Source organism: Canis lupus, chromosome 36, assembly GCF_003254725.2.
Source record: "Canis lupus dingo isolate Sandy chromosome 36, ASM325472v2, whole genome shotgun sequence".
NCBI classification, from domain to species: domain Eukaryota; kingdom Metazoa; phylum Chordata; class Mammalia; order Carnivora; family Canidae; genus Canis; species Canis lupus.
The window spans coordinates 30,715,727-30,730,020 of record NC_064278.1 but is presented as its reverse complement, the minus strand read 5'-3'; the positions used below and the strand labels follow the sequence as shown (position 1 = coordinate 30,730,020).

Sequence of the window (14,294 nt, the reverse complement as noted above, 5' to 3'; positions counted from 1 at the left end):
GCTGAAGAGGAATTGTAATCTAGGAGTGTCACCAAAAAAACCAAACTGTCAATCAGCTCAACAAATACAGCTCACAAGGGAAGTACTGAATTGTCTGGTAGAATCAGGAACCCAGGGATACTTAGGTAGCAACTTCTTACCTGTAGCCCTTGGGGACCAGGGGGTCCCGCGTCTCCTTTGTCACCAGCCGGCCCCTAGCGTAGGAAAATACAATGAGATGTCCTATTATAAAATATCCTTTCATACTTAGTCCACACAGTTTTGATTTCAACAGGCTCACTGCTTAATTTAAAACTTAATAGTGTGAAGGAGGACAGAGTCTGGCCTACAGAGTTGATGCAAGGGAGCCTCGTACAACGTGATCTTTACTTCTAGTCAGCCAGCATTTAGCTAGCTAAGTAACCAAGCCTCGGAACTGCTTTGGTGAACGATGGCATCATTCCTCGGCCCCACTCCCACTCACTTCCATCTCCAAGTTACGTGAGTAAACTTACAGTAGGCCCCGGGGGACCCTGAGGTCCAGTTTCACCATTCTTTCCAGCAGGACCCTAAAAAAAAAAAAAAAAAAAAAGCAGTTAGGGAAGCAGAGGTAACGGAGATAGTAGAAGTCATAGGTTGGGAATGAAGGCTTCTAGAGAAAGCTGGAAACAAGTTAACGACAGCTCCGTACCTGAGGGCCGGGACCTCCAGGACCACCTCGCTCTCCATTCTTGCCAGGTGCACCCTAAAGGAGTGGCCAGGATTTATTCATTCTCAAAACGAAATCATTCAGTGTCCTGTTCCCTGATAGTTGGGATCTGCCTCTTACACATACACATGCATGCATCCGCAGCCAAGAAATTATTTTCTAGAACTAGATTTCCATAAAGTTCACTACTCTTTCTCCAGACGTCTAAAAAAGAAAGCAAACCACAAAACCCACCCAGTCTCACATGGCATTTTAATTTTCCTATATCCTACTTCTTTGAAGCAGAGATCAAGTCTTGGCCATCTCTGAACTCCCATATGGGAAGTAAAAGCCTTCTGTCAAATATTTACTGAAGAAATAAAGGGAGGAACTCACATCATTTCCTTTAGGACCAGGGAAACCCATGACGCCAGGCTGACCTCGGGGACCAGACGGGCCTGGAGGACCTGGTCGACCACTTTCTCCTTGACTTCCCTAATGAGACAAAATTGCATTAACAGAGGTTTGATAAAGATCTCATGAAACTATGCCAGCTATATACCAAGACTACGCAACACACATCAACGCCAGCCAAACTGCACATTCCATTATTCACTGGGCTTATAAACAGAGATGTCAAAAATGTACATACGGGAGGCCCTGGTTTCCCATCGCTGCCTGGCCCTCCTGGGCTTCCGGGCATGCCCTAGATTGAAGAATGCAGTCAGTCAGGTGATCTTAAAATGTTAATTAAAAAAATATATATATATCTGTAAAACTGTGAGATTTCGTACATAGCCTTTTACTGGCGCATATTTTTCAATCTATAAAGTGTCTCAGTCAAGCCTTCTGTTTTTCTTCAGTCATTCTAACTTTATCTTAAGAGTATTTTGTTTTGATGCTATAAAAGTAGAGTCTGCCTTAAGTTGTCTTTAACGCTCCCTTATTTGTCTTTCTTCTCACTAAATGTGAGTGTCAAGCAAACGAGCGCTTCTCTGTACCCTCATTCCTGGACCTCCTGGGACACCATCTCGGCCGGGTTCTCCAGGAGCTCCTCTGGGCCCTGCAGGGCCTGGACCACCACGCTCCCCAGCGGGACCCTAAGAGGTGAAAGAAGTCAACAAATAGGTAAAAGATCCTTCACTGACCTAGACACTGACCATATTTAGGTCATGACGTGCCCTACAATCACTGTTCCCCATTAGTTTGGATGATCATATTGGGAATGTTTTAAGGCAACTTTGATGAACATCACATGCCACCAATATTCAGTGAGCATAACGATATGTTTCTGTGCATATAAAGTCAAATATCTTTGATGATATCAAACCATATTTGTACAGTGTTCTAGAGTTTTCAAAGAACTTTCAGGCATTTTAATTAACTTTATTCTTGCAATGATGCTGAAATGAATCATTCTCCAATGACAGATGAGCTAAAGAATTCTCATAGAAGTTAAGTGACTTGCTTTAGCTATGAAGCTAGGAGATGGGCTGAGCAGGGGCTGGGACCATTGTATGCTGAGAATTATTATGATTTTTAACTTCCAGTGTATTTCTTTCCGATGTTTAGGTTTCAGTTAATGGGACACTGTATGGAAGAAGATGACCATTTGTAGTACCAGCATTTACAAAGTTAGACCTTAAAGTCATCTACCTTTTCTCCTGGAAGGCCATTTGCTCCAGCAGGTCCTCGGAATCCAGGTGCACCCTGGAGACAGTGAAAGGCAAATGTTGTGGCCCAAAGCATGAAACTTTTTCATAATTTTTGAGTAGCAGTGGATATTTTCGTGCTATCCAATGCCTCAAAGACAGTATTTGGGATTGAGGACGATATCCTCACCCTTAAAGTGAAGCTCTCTATGGATGAGTATGATATCCTGCTCCTTTTAGATGCTTATGGGAAACCTACCCTTTCTCCGGCAGCTCCCGGAAGTCCGTTTGCACCTGGTTCTCCAGGCGAGCCATCTTTGCCATCTTCACCTTTAGGTCCTGGGATACCTGGAGAACCAGCTTCACCCTAAAAAGGATGCCAATAAAGGGTTAATTCTTTTGCCAAATTTTCACCTGGAATAAGAAATAACCGATTCTGTCAGGGGTAATACTTACACGTTCACCGCGTGGGCCTGGCTCTCCTTTGGCACCATTTTTACCGGGTTCACCCTAAATGAAACAAAATCTTGGTTTAAAAACAGGGAGTTACAGGCTAACAAAATCAGCAGCAGCAACAACTAATCCAATTATAAACCCAGACTGAAGTCAACATAAAATCAACGGAACAAGTACAGAAAGTCTGCTGTTGATATTTTTGTTGTGGGAATTAAGTCCCATCTTCCAGGCAACTAAGGAAAATATGAACTTACTGCACCACCTCGCTGTCCAGGAGCACCATTGGTACCGGGTGGTCCAGGAGGGCCCCGGGCTCCTATCAGTCCAGGGGCTCCAGGAATGCCAGCGGGACCCTAAAAATAGCCCAAGAACGTCACATTAGTCAAACTTGAACCTTCTTTTCTGAACAGCTCACTCAAACACCATGAATGCAATGTCATGCAAAGTGCAAGGGAAGCCAATAACGTGAGTGGGTGAAGTGAGGACGGAAGTGAGGATGTCTTACCATTTCACCTTTACCGCCAGGACTACCATTGCTCCCAGGGGGGCCCTACAAGGGGAGAAGAGCATATTAAAAACAATGCAAATAGTGAATGTACATTTGCAAAGTAAATCTATTGATGGGTGCTGGGCTTTGTAGAGATTCGGTGATTCCTCCAACTATAGCACAACATGTAAAATGTAGGCAAAAGAATTATCATTATCTGAGTAATCTAAAGATAATATGCCCTTTGTCTAAATTTTTAAATAATAAATAGGAGAGGTTTTTAATACTGTTTCTTCTCTGAATTTCTGTGATTGGCGATCAGTTGGGGCACAGTATTTGAAGTACCAGATAACTATCCATCCTCTACTTCACTTTGTCATATAAACAAAATTCATAAATTCTAGAAGAGTGTAAACCTCAAAACCCATTAATTTTGGTACTAATAAAATCAGTGTTTATCACAATAGAATATTTCTAAGCACCAAGCGATGATTTTTTTTTTCAAAAAATATTTTAATTGATAGCAACCTTAAAACATTTGCTTTCATGAAAGAAGTGAGGCAACTCTCCCCGACGGCCATACTTGTCACTTACAGGAGGGCCTGGAGCACCAGCATGTCCCTGAGGTCCAGGTTCTCCTCTTTGTCCAGGGGAGCCGTTTGAACCAGGAGATCCCGCGGGTCCAACTTCACCCTAAGGTGTAAAGTCCCGAGTAGTCAGCTTCTCTTGCCACTTCTAATCATTAGGCCCATTGAAACCCAGCTCCCAAAGCCCCGAGTAGTTTGACAATATAGTCTATCACAAGGAAAGAATCATCAGTCGTGAAGGTGGAGACAAATACTATGAGTGCGACTACGTGAGCTGCTTTTCAGAAAGAGACTGGGAAAAAAGAAAAGGCATAAATAAGGAGACATCAGAATAGTTGAATGCCATGGGTAACCCCTTTTGTAATAAAAAATAGGACTTTAAAGATCTGAAAAGATATCTACTTGATGGGTAATATATATATATATATTTTTTCAAGAAGCAAATCAATGATTTTCTGTTGTCCTAAGATCTATTTTATATTCTTCTATGGGAATACATGTTTACCTTAGCACCAGGGGAACCGGGGAATCCTGCAGTTCCAGGGGGACCGGGAGGGCCCTGAAAAAAATTAGGGACAATTTCAAGAGTTCTTAATCAAGTAAACAAAAGCTAAGATAACATTAACCAGCAAATATTAAGTGAGCACATACACAACATAGAAGACAATTATGCAGACAAAGTCACATTTATCATCCACGGATGAATGTTATGTGGGGCAATGATGTGGAAAAGTAACAAGAGAGTGAAATCTAAAGTTGGAAAAGTAGGATGCTTCTGCCCTCCATCACAATTCTGTGACTTTGTGCAGTTTACTTGTCCCCAGCTCTCGTACGCTTGTGTATGAAATGGAGGTGACACTATTACCTATTTTTCAGGTCCCTTTAATTGCCACGTGCAGTGCTGGTCATTAACTGACAGTGAGCGCACTCTCACATGTTAGCGATCGGCCAAGGATCATAAGGAGCATCAGAATGTTATGTATGGGCTTAATGTTTCTAGTTGTTCCTCGATTTCATTTGTGGACTTCGTGTCAGTTGGAATGACATATTCATGAGCCACGTTGAGTTGTAGGTCTAGGACCCACATCATCCCAACATTCCATACCCCAAATCTCTCATCACCCCGAAGCAACGCAGGGTTAGATTAAAAGTCACTCACTGGTTGTCCGTCACTTCCACGAGCACCATCGTTACCTCGAGCACCCTAAAGAGAGAAATTTGTCTCAAATATCCTCTTACTTCTGAAAAGCCAGTTGCGAGTAATGTTCTGACTAAAATTCTGACTCCACCGAGTTGGCTTTTCCTGCAGTGCATTAAAATCTGCCTACCAAGACTATGTTTTGAGGCAAGTTGAGACAATCCCGGTGTTCCCAGCAGTGATCTGCTGTGCGAGGGCCCGATTCTGCGTTTAACAGAACTGATTGTGAGCTGAGGGTCCTATAGGGACATGGACAAGGTTAACTAAGTTTCAAAAGAGGCGATAACTACAAAGCCCTTATTTGTGTCCCTACAAGTGTAGCTCACGGTTTATGAGGCATCCTTAAATGCCACACTTCATAGAAAAGAGCTTCTCGGGGATTGGGGCCCCCGCAGCCTGGCCCAGGCCCTTGTCTGCACCCTTGTCGCCCCAGGAGCTGTGGGTGCGGCGGGGACACTCACCGCGGCCCCGGGGAGGCCTGGCCGTCCTCGCTCACCAGGAGCACCTCGGGGACCCTACGGAACACAATGGAAAGGACGATCTCCTTTTAGACTTGACATGGTGAGAGCAGCTGGGGACGGAGCAAGGCGACCTTTGGGTTGATAAAGCTGAAAGTTACATGAGAACTATAATTACCATGGGTCCGGGGGCTCCATTTTCACCTGGGAGGCCATTTTCACCCTAGAAACACATAAAACATGTTACCATTTTGTAGAAAGAGAGAGGAGTGTATAGTTTTTTAAATGCAGCACATTATGAAGAATATTATAGAGCCTAAGAAAAAGACACGTTCCAGCAATGTCAAATTTTTGTTAGCATTTTGTCTACCATCATTCTCAATTTTTGCATTTTAAAAACTTGCGGATGAAGCAGAAGTAACCAGTGAGTCACTCAGGGATGCACAATCATTTCTAATGTAGACAGTTCAAGTTCTCAGCTTTGGTAGGAGCTTCAATAAAGCCTCTGAATTACTCACTGTTATTTGGCTCCAAAAATGCAAAATTCAGGTAAATTTCAGAAAAAGTTAACCCCAAAATATAAGTCCTAAATATAAATATAACATTAAAATGAATTTATTTATGAAAATATGATTTTGCTTTTGATTTACCTTTAATCCAGGAGCACCTGTATCACCCTTTTCTCCATTTCGTCCATCAAAGCCCTAGGAAATGTACAGAAGTAGCAAAAATATTAAAGATCTGTTAACAATCCAGAATGGTTGAAAACTTTACATTGTATTTTTCATAACTAATTTTTACTAGATGGCACCATTTCCAACATTGATGTAAATAATTAAAAGCCCTTTTAAATGGATTAATAGAAGACATTTGAGATTGATTTTAGAGTAAAAAGTCTGAACTTATCAGCAAGCACAGTTTAGTTCAATTAGGAAGTTGCCTTAACACTTAGCTCTCAGTAATATATTTTCTTCTTTTTTTTGACAATGATGATAAAATTAAATAATTCTTTCCTAAGCCTTATAACACATTGAAACTCAGTCTAATTATTATCTGTTAAATAACTAGTTGGTTTGGTCAACAAAGTTGATAGATCGTTAAAAAATCAAATTGACTAGTTGTCAAAATCAACTATTTTTGGTACATACTCAAATTTCCCAATAAAATAGGTTAGGCAAGTAAACATAGCTGGATGAAATAACTTATAGTTAATTTAGAAACTCTACTTACTCTATGTCCTTTCATACCGGGGAATCCAGGCATGCCAGCTGGACCTTTCATACCCTAAAAATAAGGAATAAAAAAGACGTTAATGAGTTTTCAAATAGAATCACAATCCAGTAGTAAAATGCCTTCCATTTTTAAGTGTGATTCAATTTAATTATAGAATAATTTTCAAGCTAAGATTGTCATGGTTACTCCAAATAATTCACTGGATGCTGAAGACTTACTGGAGGTCCAGGCAGCCCTCGCTCTCCAGGTCGTCCAGGTCTTCCTGATTCCCCCTAGGTAGAGAAAGACAAATCACGTTAGGTGATTGTGTACGAGAAAACAGATTGCAGTCAACTAGCAAACCAAAAACTTTGCATTTTTCTCATCAAAAATTCATGAAAGTGGTTAGGCTCAACCACTTTCTAGCTGTTGTAGCCGTTGGAACAGCTTTCCTAGTAGAAGGAATGGGGAGGACTTCCATGGCAATACGACTTCTGCATAGCGGGGGCATCGCCCTTCCCTGAAACATCACGGTGCGCTCTCGACCCACACAAGAACGTGCCATGGGAAAGGAAGAATGACACGATATTAAAGGTGTTTTTAAGTTTTCAAGTTTGTAAAGTATTGATATCGATGTCTTCGTTACAAGAGGAAGAAAGAAGATACTTGTTTCTCCTCAAGTGATATATGCGCTGGATGCTTCTTGGCAGTGAAGAAGCACAGGTAGGGGGTCTGTTAGTCTGGAATTCAAGAAGTGGTGCATAGAGCTATACAAACCCTACACATTCAAAAAGTAAAATGAGCTAAAATGTCATTAGGATAGCACTGAGTATTTCAGTCCGGTTTTTCTGCGTATACAGCATGCAGGATATGCCACGTGCAATATTCCAACTTGAATTTTTCCATATCTCCATTCAATCTTAAACACTTACATCTTTTCCAGCAGGACCAGATGGACCCATAGCACCAGGGGGTCCTGGAGGGCCCTGAAATAAGAAAATAAAAAACAAATTTATCCATAGGTTTTTCTCTTACAGAGATTTATTGTTATATGTGTTTCTCTGAAAGGAACCCTCTTCTAGAAGATACTCTCAATATGTTTCCTTATGAAAATGACACATTGAGTTAATATATCTATATTATATCAAGTTTTTACTGTTTAATGAAGTTATTTTTAATGGGAATTAGAAATATCATGGATCTATGTTTTATACATACCTAAATGTATATTTATATATACCTCCAAGTGCATTTGTGAGACCCTGAACTTCTTAATATACAGGTATTTCTTTTTTTTAATATACAGGTATTTCCAAATAGTTTGAAATATTAAATTAAACTAATTTCACCTCACTTTCTTGTTCATACAGCATGTTTTTTTGAAGAATTCTGCTAGATTATGCTTATTTCCACTAAATGAAGTCTTAAAAATTATACATCAAAGAGTAGATATGAAGGTGAACTGAGTGCTTACAGGGAAATTAAATCTATATTTAAGAAAAACAGGATTTGTATCCTCCCTAGGAGGTGAACGATTGTGGTGGCTAATTAGCCAGGGAATTTCCAGATGAAAAAGCAAGGATCTCTAGGAAACCTAAACCACTAAAAGACTCCAAAAGGCCTTTGAAACCAGTTCAACCATGCCAAGAAATAATATTTATTATTTAAAATTTGAGTATAAATTTAATCTATACATTATAGACCCTGTGATAATGTTTTAGAAAATGAAGATGGTTTCTGTGTAGAACTGTCAGTTCACTACGTAGAGGTGAAATACTCACCGCAGGACCAGCTTGCCCAGGCTCACCAGGGGGGCCTTGGTATCCTGGGGAACCCTAGGATGGAACGACGTGCAAATGTGTTAAAAGTCTAGAAGACAGTACGAAATCGGGATTTGTGAAGGTACTCGGTGGATCTTATTCCAATGTATAAAGAATTTTTTAGATCAGAAACAACCAAATTTATTCCATTCCATCCATTTTATTCCATTGAGATTGAATTGTTCTGAACTTGAAGCCATATCACATGCAAATTAAGCCTCTGCTTTAACTTTCACCGACATTTTAATTACTGATAGTTGTTTGTGGAAAGGAATTGAATATGAAATTCCAATATCTTGAAGGAATGACAGTTTCTTGGTTGTGATTTTTCTACCTAATTGGGGTTATGCTTGCTGGAATGGCGGAGTTACAGCAAAATCTGTAACTAGACTTATATAATATATATGAGAAAGAAAGCCCCGTTAATGGTTAAACTTACCGGGGAGCCAGGATGACCAGATGTACCAGGGGGACCAGGAGGACCAGGGGGACCCTGGAATGTAAATTTGAAGGATAAGTTTTTTTTTTTTTTTGAAGGATAAGTTTAAAATAAATGCAACTGAAATATAATTTACTTGGGCATCAAAGAGATGCTCTGTTTAGAAATGATACTGACATTTTAAAAAATGAGGACAGCATACCTCATGATATGGTAACTATCCATGGATATGATGGGTTTTATTAGACATACAATAAAATCTGCAAATATTCATGCAACATGCTATGAATGTCCCTGCAATATTAGGATGATACTGGTACTGGGGAAGGAGCATTTTTTGCCCACTGGCCAAACTCCTGTGGAAACGTATCTGCATACTGTAAATCCCAGTCTCTAAAAATAATGATGTAAATCAAAGTAGAAGTTCTTAAGTATGTCACTGTGTTATGTTGACGTGAAGATTTAGACGTACGGGAGAATCATTATAAGTGGGACAATGATAAATTACAATTATAACCAGTTGATTTATCATTGCTCAGAAATACAGATTACACTAGAAAACCTTCAGTTTTATAGTATGCTATTTCCAAATACTGGTAACAAACCTTAAAACCACTGTTTGTAATTAAATTATCTCTTAAAAAAATAAATGATCTCTTATAACTTCTTTTCTGAAATGTTAATAAGTAATGAGTTTGTTGGGTTTTTTTTCTTGGTTTTTGTTTTTTAGTAAAAACTGTACATAAGACTGAAAAATAAGATTCATAATTTGAACCTAGCTGAGTAAGACCAGCTGTTGACATTCTTAATATAATTCTCCTTCTGGCTTTAAAGGGAAAAAAAACCCCACATCCCCCCAAAACTTTAGAGATTTGTAAAAATCCTCTTTTTTGCAATTTACATCAGTTTTAAGGGTCTTTGTTTAACTGGTAATTTGGCTCTATTAGCTAAAGTGTGGTCCTCTCTAGTTTGGAAAGTCACAAACCTGGTGTCTAATGATCTCGGGGACAATCTTCCATAGTCCCGGCGTCATGATTCATTCACACTCATACCTGCTACTGGCAGCAAAGCCGTGAACTTCCCTACATTGCTCCTCCCAAAGCCTGTTCTGTGATAAGGACCTTTTATGTGACACCATGCGTCGTGCCCAGGTGCTCAGGCTTCAGTGACTTTTTTCTATTTTCTTCTATCAAAACTCTAGGTGATTTACATTAAGGGAAGCCTTTTGGGTACAATGTGAATAGCTATCATTTGTCATAGAGAAACCTAGACTCAATAAATTCTGGAAATACTTGTATTCGACTTCAGGGTTTTAAGTGGGGCAGATTGTAATATTGGGCGTTCATCCCTCGGACTGTCATCTAGAAGGCCGCACTTCATTGATGAAAATACATAAAAAGAAGATTCCGAACAACGTAGGGCGAACGAGGAAACGTGGAGGTGAAAAACAACAAAATGTGGTTAAAGTTAGGGAACATACGAGCGTGCGACCTGAGCATGAAGGCAGGTGGGCGCCTTCTACGTGTGGTTGTGTAAAGAGAGAAAGAGTGTGCAACAGGTGTGAAACGAGGGGCGGTGAGGAAAGAAGGGGTCAGGGCAGACGGACCGGGATAATCCTAGCAGGTGCTCCCCAGCCTCAGTGGAGGGTCAGCTGCTTTGGGCAAGCATGGAATAAGGCTGTGTTACTAGGGAGCCGACCGCTCGGGGTCAACCAACGGGAAGTCAACCAACACGCTGCTCTACGATGCTGAGGGACCCTGGTACGTACAGCTGGCCCGGGGTAGCCTCCGATGCCGCCTCCTGCGACACCAGCCTTGACGTCATAGGACTCGAACTGGGGAGAATAGTTCTGTAGCAAAGATACCAGAGATAAGATCATTTTGATATATATGTTGTAGTTCTTTCCCAAAACATTTAAAAGAGCCTCCATTTACAGCACCTACTCTTCCCTGATAGAAAGTTTCTACGTGCCGGAGGGTGTGGCACGTGTCATTGGGTAGCCTGCTCAGCCTGTCTCTCTGCAGCTCGTGTGGCAGGTACTCGACGGAAACACGTGCCTCCGTAATGCGCAAGTCTTCCAACTAACTCGGTGCAGTGTTAATGCCAAATAATTGGTTCCTATATGGTCTTACCCAAAATATGATTTCTAAGAGATACCCACAGCTTCAGAAACATCAGATCACAGACTGAAACTGAAAGGGCCTTGAAATCATATAATCTGATCTCCTCATTTGGAGCAGAAAAAAAAAAAAAATGGAGAAGTCAAATTACTTTACCAACATTTAATGATGCAAATAAGATTTGTCTCCCTTGGCTTCTGCTTAATACACTAGCAAATTTATTCCCCAAATAAACATCCCCACAGACAATAGGCAAAGAATAATAGAAAAACCCATGTGCCTGTTGGGTTTCTTTGGCGATTATTTTATTTTGATTTTTGAATTGCATTGTTTAAAATTCAGAGTTATTTGTGTATAGTGGCTTCTAATTTCTCTTAACTTCAGGCAGCAGAAATTTTGACTCATTTATTTGTTTGGTTAGTTGCTTCACACGCAGGCTTAGCTGCCTGCCACGTGTTTTAGGAGGAGCAGGATGGGCTCTGAAGGCTTGGCCAGAGAAGTTGTCAGGCGTCAATAATCCTGCTGACGTGAAGTCAATGAGTATTCACAGCTTTTCAAATGTTTATTTTTTTTTTTTTGTCCAGACCTACAGAGGCTTTACCATTGGGGTTCTAAGTGCAATAAGGCACAGTCACAGCAATTCCTAAATACTCCGGGCTAATTCTTTTGCGAGTTGTTGACTCGTTTCTTAAACATAGTGATATGTCATATGCCTGCTGTGAAGTCGGGAAAGTTTGCAAAGATGTAATAGTGATACACCGGCATTTTGAGGAAAGGTAAAATTTATAAAGCACTTAAAATAGTGTCCAGCGCTTCTAAGCACTAAGTAAGGATTTGTTAGATACATGAAATCAGAGCATAGATGCAAGGAATCCACAAACGTGAGATGTCCCACAGGCTGAAGAAGAGAAAACGAAGTAGGTAGTTTTAAAGGGAGGGGATCTTGTTGTCCTGGGATTTATTACCTGAGGACCAGTAGGGCAGGATTCACAGATTCCAGGGGGGCCAGGAGAACCAGGGGAGCCTGGCTGTCCGGGAATACCGGGGTCGCCATTTCTCCCAGGAATACCAGGAGGGCCCTGAAAGAATCCGAGATAAAAACTCACAAAACAGGAAAAAGGTCTAACGATTCAGAATCATCATCCAATTGTAGCTTCTCTGCTTTGTAATACAAGGAATCCATATGAGTGATAAATCTTCCTGAAAATACAGACATTTTTATCTAAATCATGGGAACATTTTCAGCGTGATTTATTTCTTTGTAGATTGACCTATGTTTTATTTTCCAAACTGATAATGGGGATGAAGAGATCGTATAAAATTGGGGAAATTTAAATATTCACATGTATAATTACGGATTCTCGGTTTGAGTTCTTTCATGTCGTTAAATATGGGGTAGCAAAGGAAATGTCTGAATGATCAAAGCTCAAATATGAAAAGGCTATTAGAAGAAGCAAAAAAAAAAAAAAAAAAAAGCAGCAAATTACTTAAAGAACTCAATTCATTCCACAGAAGAATGTTTACTTACTGGATCTCCCTTAGGGCCTTGAGGTCCATGACCATTAGGAGGGCGAGGAGGCTAATAAATGAAAAAGACACAGATTAAATAAGACATAAGAACAACTTTCCCATGAAGTGTGTCCCAATTTGCCTATTTATTTCTTATCCCAACTCACATCCAATCCCTAGCTTTAAACCAGAAAATCCACCTTTTAACTTGTGACACCAACATGATTGTTTGTCATACACTACTTTCTTTTCCTTTCAGGAAAGGAAACTATTTCATGTGTTAAGATATGAATCTTATATATGAAGATTCCTAATACTCTTCTTAATATGAAGGTGTACAGATTTTCTTTAAACTCACAGATGTTGGAGGCTGTGGGCAAACTGCACAACATTCTCCAAATGGGATCTCTGGGTTGGGACAGTCTAATTCTTGTTCGTCACATATTATGTCATCGCAGAGAACAGATCCTGAGTCACAGACGCATATTTGGCACGGTTCTGGCTTCCAGACATCTCTATCCGCATAGGACTGACCAAGATGGGAGCATCCTCCATCAATAGCTGGAAAATAAGATGGTTTGAGGTTGTTTTCTGTTTTGCTGAAATACGATTTTTTTGTGTGCTGTCACCACTTTCCAATAACCAAAGTGGAGATAGTTTGAAACCAATACTTTCTTCCTTTTATTAAACTAATTTGTATGTTCTTACAAGCATGCTTATGCAAAAAAAAAGAAAAAAAAAAACCCACAAATTACATTACCAAGAACATCATATTCTCTCTATGTAATTTGCTGACTGGAAAGAGGTTGCTGAAAATACCGAATTTATTAACTTCAAAATGGCACCCCCTAGGAAATTTTCCTTAAGGCCAATAAGAATTTTAGTTTCTATTATAGTAAGAATTTACCACCAATGGAAATCACACAAGCACTTAAACATCTATTTATTAATTGTGTAATTGAAAACAAGCCTTTCTAGCAATCACGATCCTTTGCTTTCATGGTAGACAAGAGCATTATTACACTATCGCGACGATTTTGTCACTAACTCTGAAGACTTTCTGGATTTTATTAAGCTAATTGGGAAATTCAAGGGAAAATAGATATTCTTGGCAGCATAAAACTCTCCCAGATTCCTGGGAAAGCTTTAGCAAAGCTTATTGTACGTATTGAATATCACTGCCAGCCCCATCGGGCATTAGTAGGTCAACACGATGTGACATAATATATTGTATGGCCCCTGTAGATGTAAAGTAAGTTCCAAATCACTAAAAATAATGTTTTTTAAAAATAAATATGGGCGAGGAATAAGGAACAATAATAGGGAAAAATATGAATCATGACCATGTGTATTTGTGGCTTAACATGGTAAAAAATTTGCTTCAACCAAAATTTTAAACTTGTTTCCTAATTATATGTAAGGTACTCAGGTTTCAGTGGCCATTAACAATGAATCAGCTTAGGGGTTGCCAGAACAAAACCTGGTCTCAATTCTTGAAGCATTAGCTGTGGATTGTGGTTAAAGACAACTTTAGTTCTTGAGGATTACTATGTTAGCTTGCCAGTAATTGAGAAAATAAATAAGAAGTTTCTAAACATCTGCAGAAATTTTTGCAAACAACAATTGACGTACTGTTCAGTATTTATATTTTTGTGAAACAGTGAAATTTTATTTTCTCAGAGCCAAAAT

The 14,294-nt window shown here is 39.8% G+C and overlaps 1 protein-coding gene across 1 annotated transcript in view; it reads right to left on the bottom strand.

The window, feature by feature from the left end:
- The window catches only part of COL3A1 (collagen type III alpha 1 chain), a 37,848-nt gene that overhangs the window by 14,008 nt on the left and 9,546 nt on the right, over window positions 1-14,294 (bottom strand). The window contains exons 2-27 of the mRNA XM_025460457.3: window positions 12,964-13,166; window positions 12,625-12,675; window positions 12,062-12,175; window positions 10,745-10,825; window positions 8,977-9,030; window positions 8,499-8,552; window positions 7,650-7,703; window positions 6,957-7,010; window positions 6,736-6,789; window positions 6,156-6,209; window positions 5,684-5,728; window positions 5,509-5,562; window positions 5,009-5,053; window positions 4,355-4,408; window positions 3,857-3,955; window positions 3,281-3,325; window positions 3,030-3,128; window positions 2,776-2,829; window positions 2,579-2,686; window positions 2,324-2,377; window positions 1,669-1,767; window positions 1,320-1,373; window positions 1,064-1,162; window positions 671-724; window positions 495-548; window positions 141-194 (exon numbers count right to left, since the gene is read on the bottom strand). Coding sequence (XP_025316242.1) covers window positions 141-194; window positions 495-548; window positions 671-724; window positions 1,064-1,162; window positions 1,320-1,373; window positions 1,669-1,767; window positions 2,324-2,377; window positions 2,579-2,686; window positions 2,776-2,829; window positions 3,030-3,128; window positions 3,281-3,325; window positions 3,857-3,955; window positions 4,355-4,408; window positions 5,009-5,053; window positions 5,509-5,562; window positions 5,684-5,728; window positions 6,156-6,209; window positions 6,736-6,789; window positions 6,957-7,010; window positions 7,650-7,703; window positions 8,499-8,552; window positions 8,977-9,030; window positions 10,745-10,825; window positions 12,062-12,175; window positions 12,625-12,675; window positions 12,964-13,166 — 1,844 coding nt within the window. The remainder of the gene's footprint in view (window positions 1-140; window positions 195-494; window positions 549-670; window positions 725-1,063; window positions 1,163-1,319; window positions 1,374-1,668; window positions 1,768-2,323; window positions 2,378-2,578; window positions 2,687-2,775; window positions 2,830-3,029; window positions 3,129-3,280; window positions 3,326-3,856; window positions 3,956-4,354; window positions 4,409-5,008; window positions 5,054-5,508; window positions 5,563-5,683; window positions 5,729-6,155; window positions 6,210-6,735; window positions 6,790-6,956; window positions 7,011-7,649; window positions 7,704-8,498; window positions 8,553-8,976; window positions 9,031-10,744; window positions 10,826-12,061; window positions 12,176-12,624; window positions 12,676-12,963; window positions 13,167-14,294) is intronic.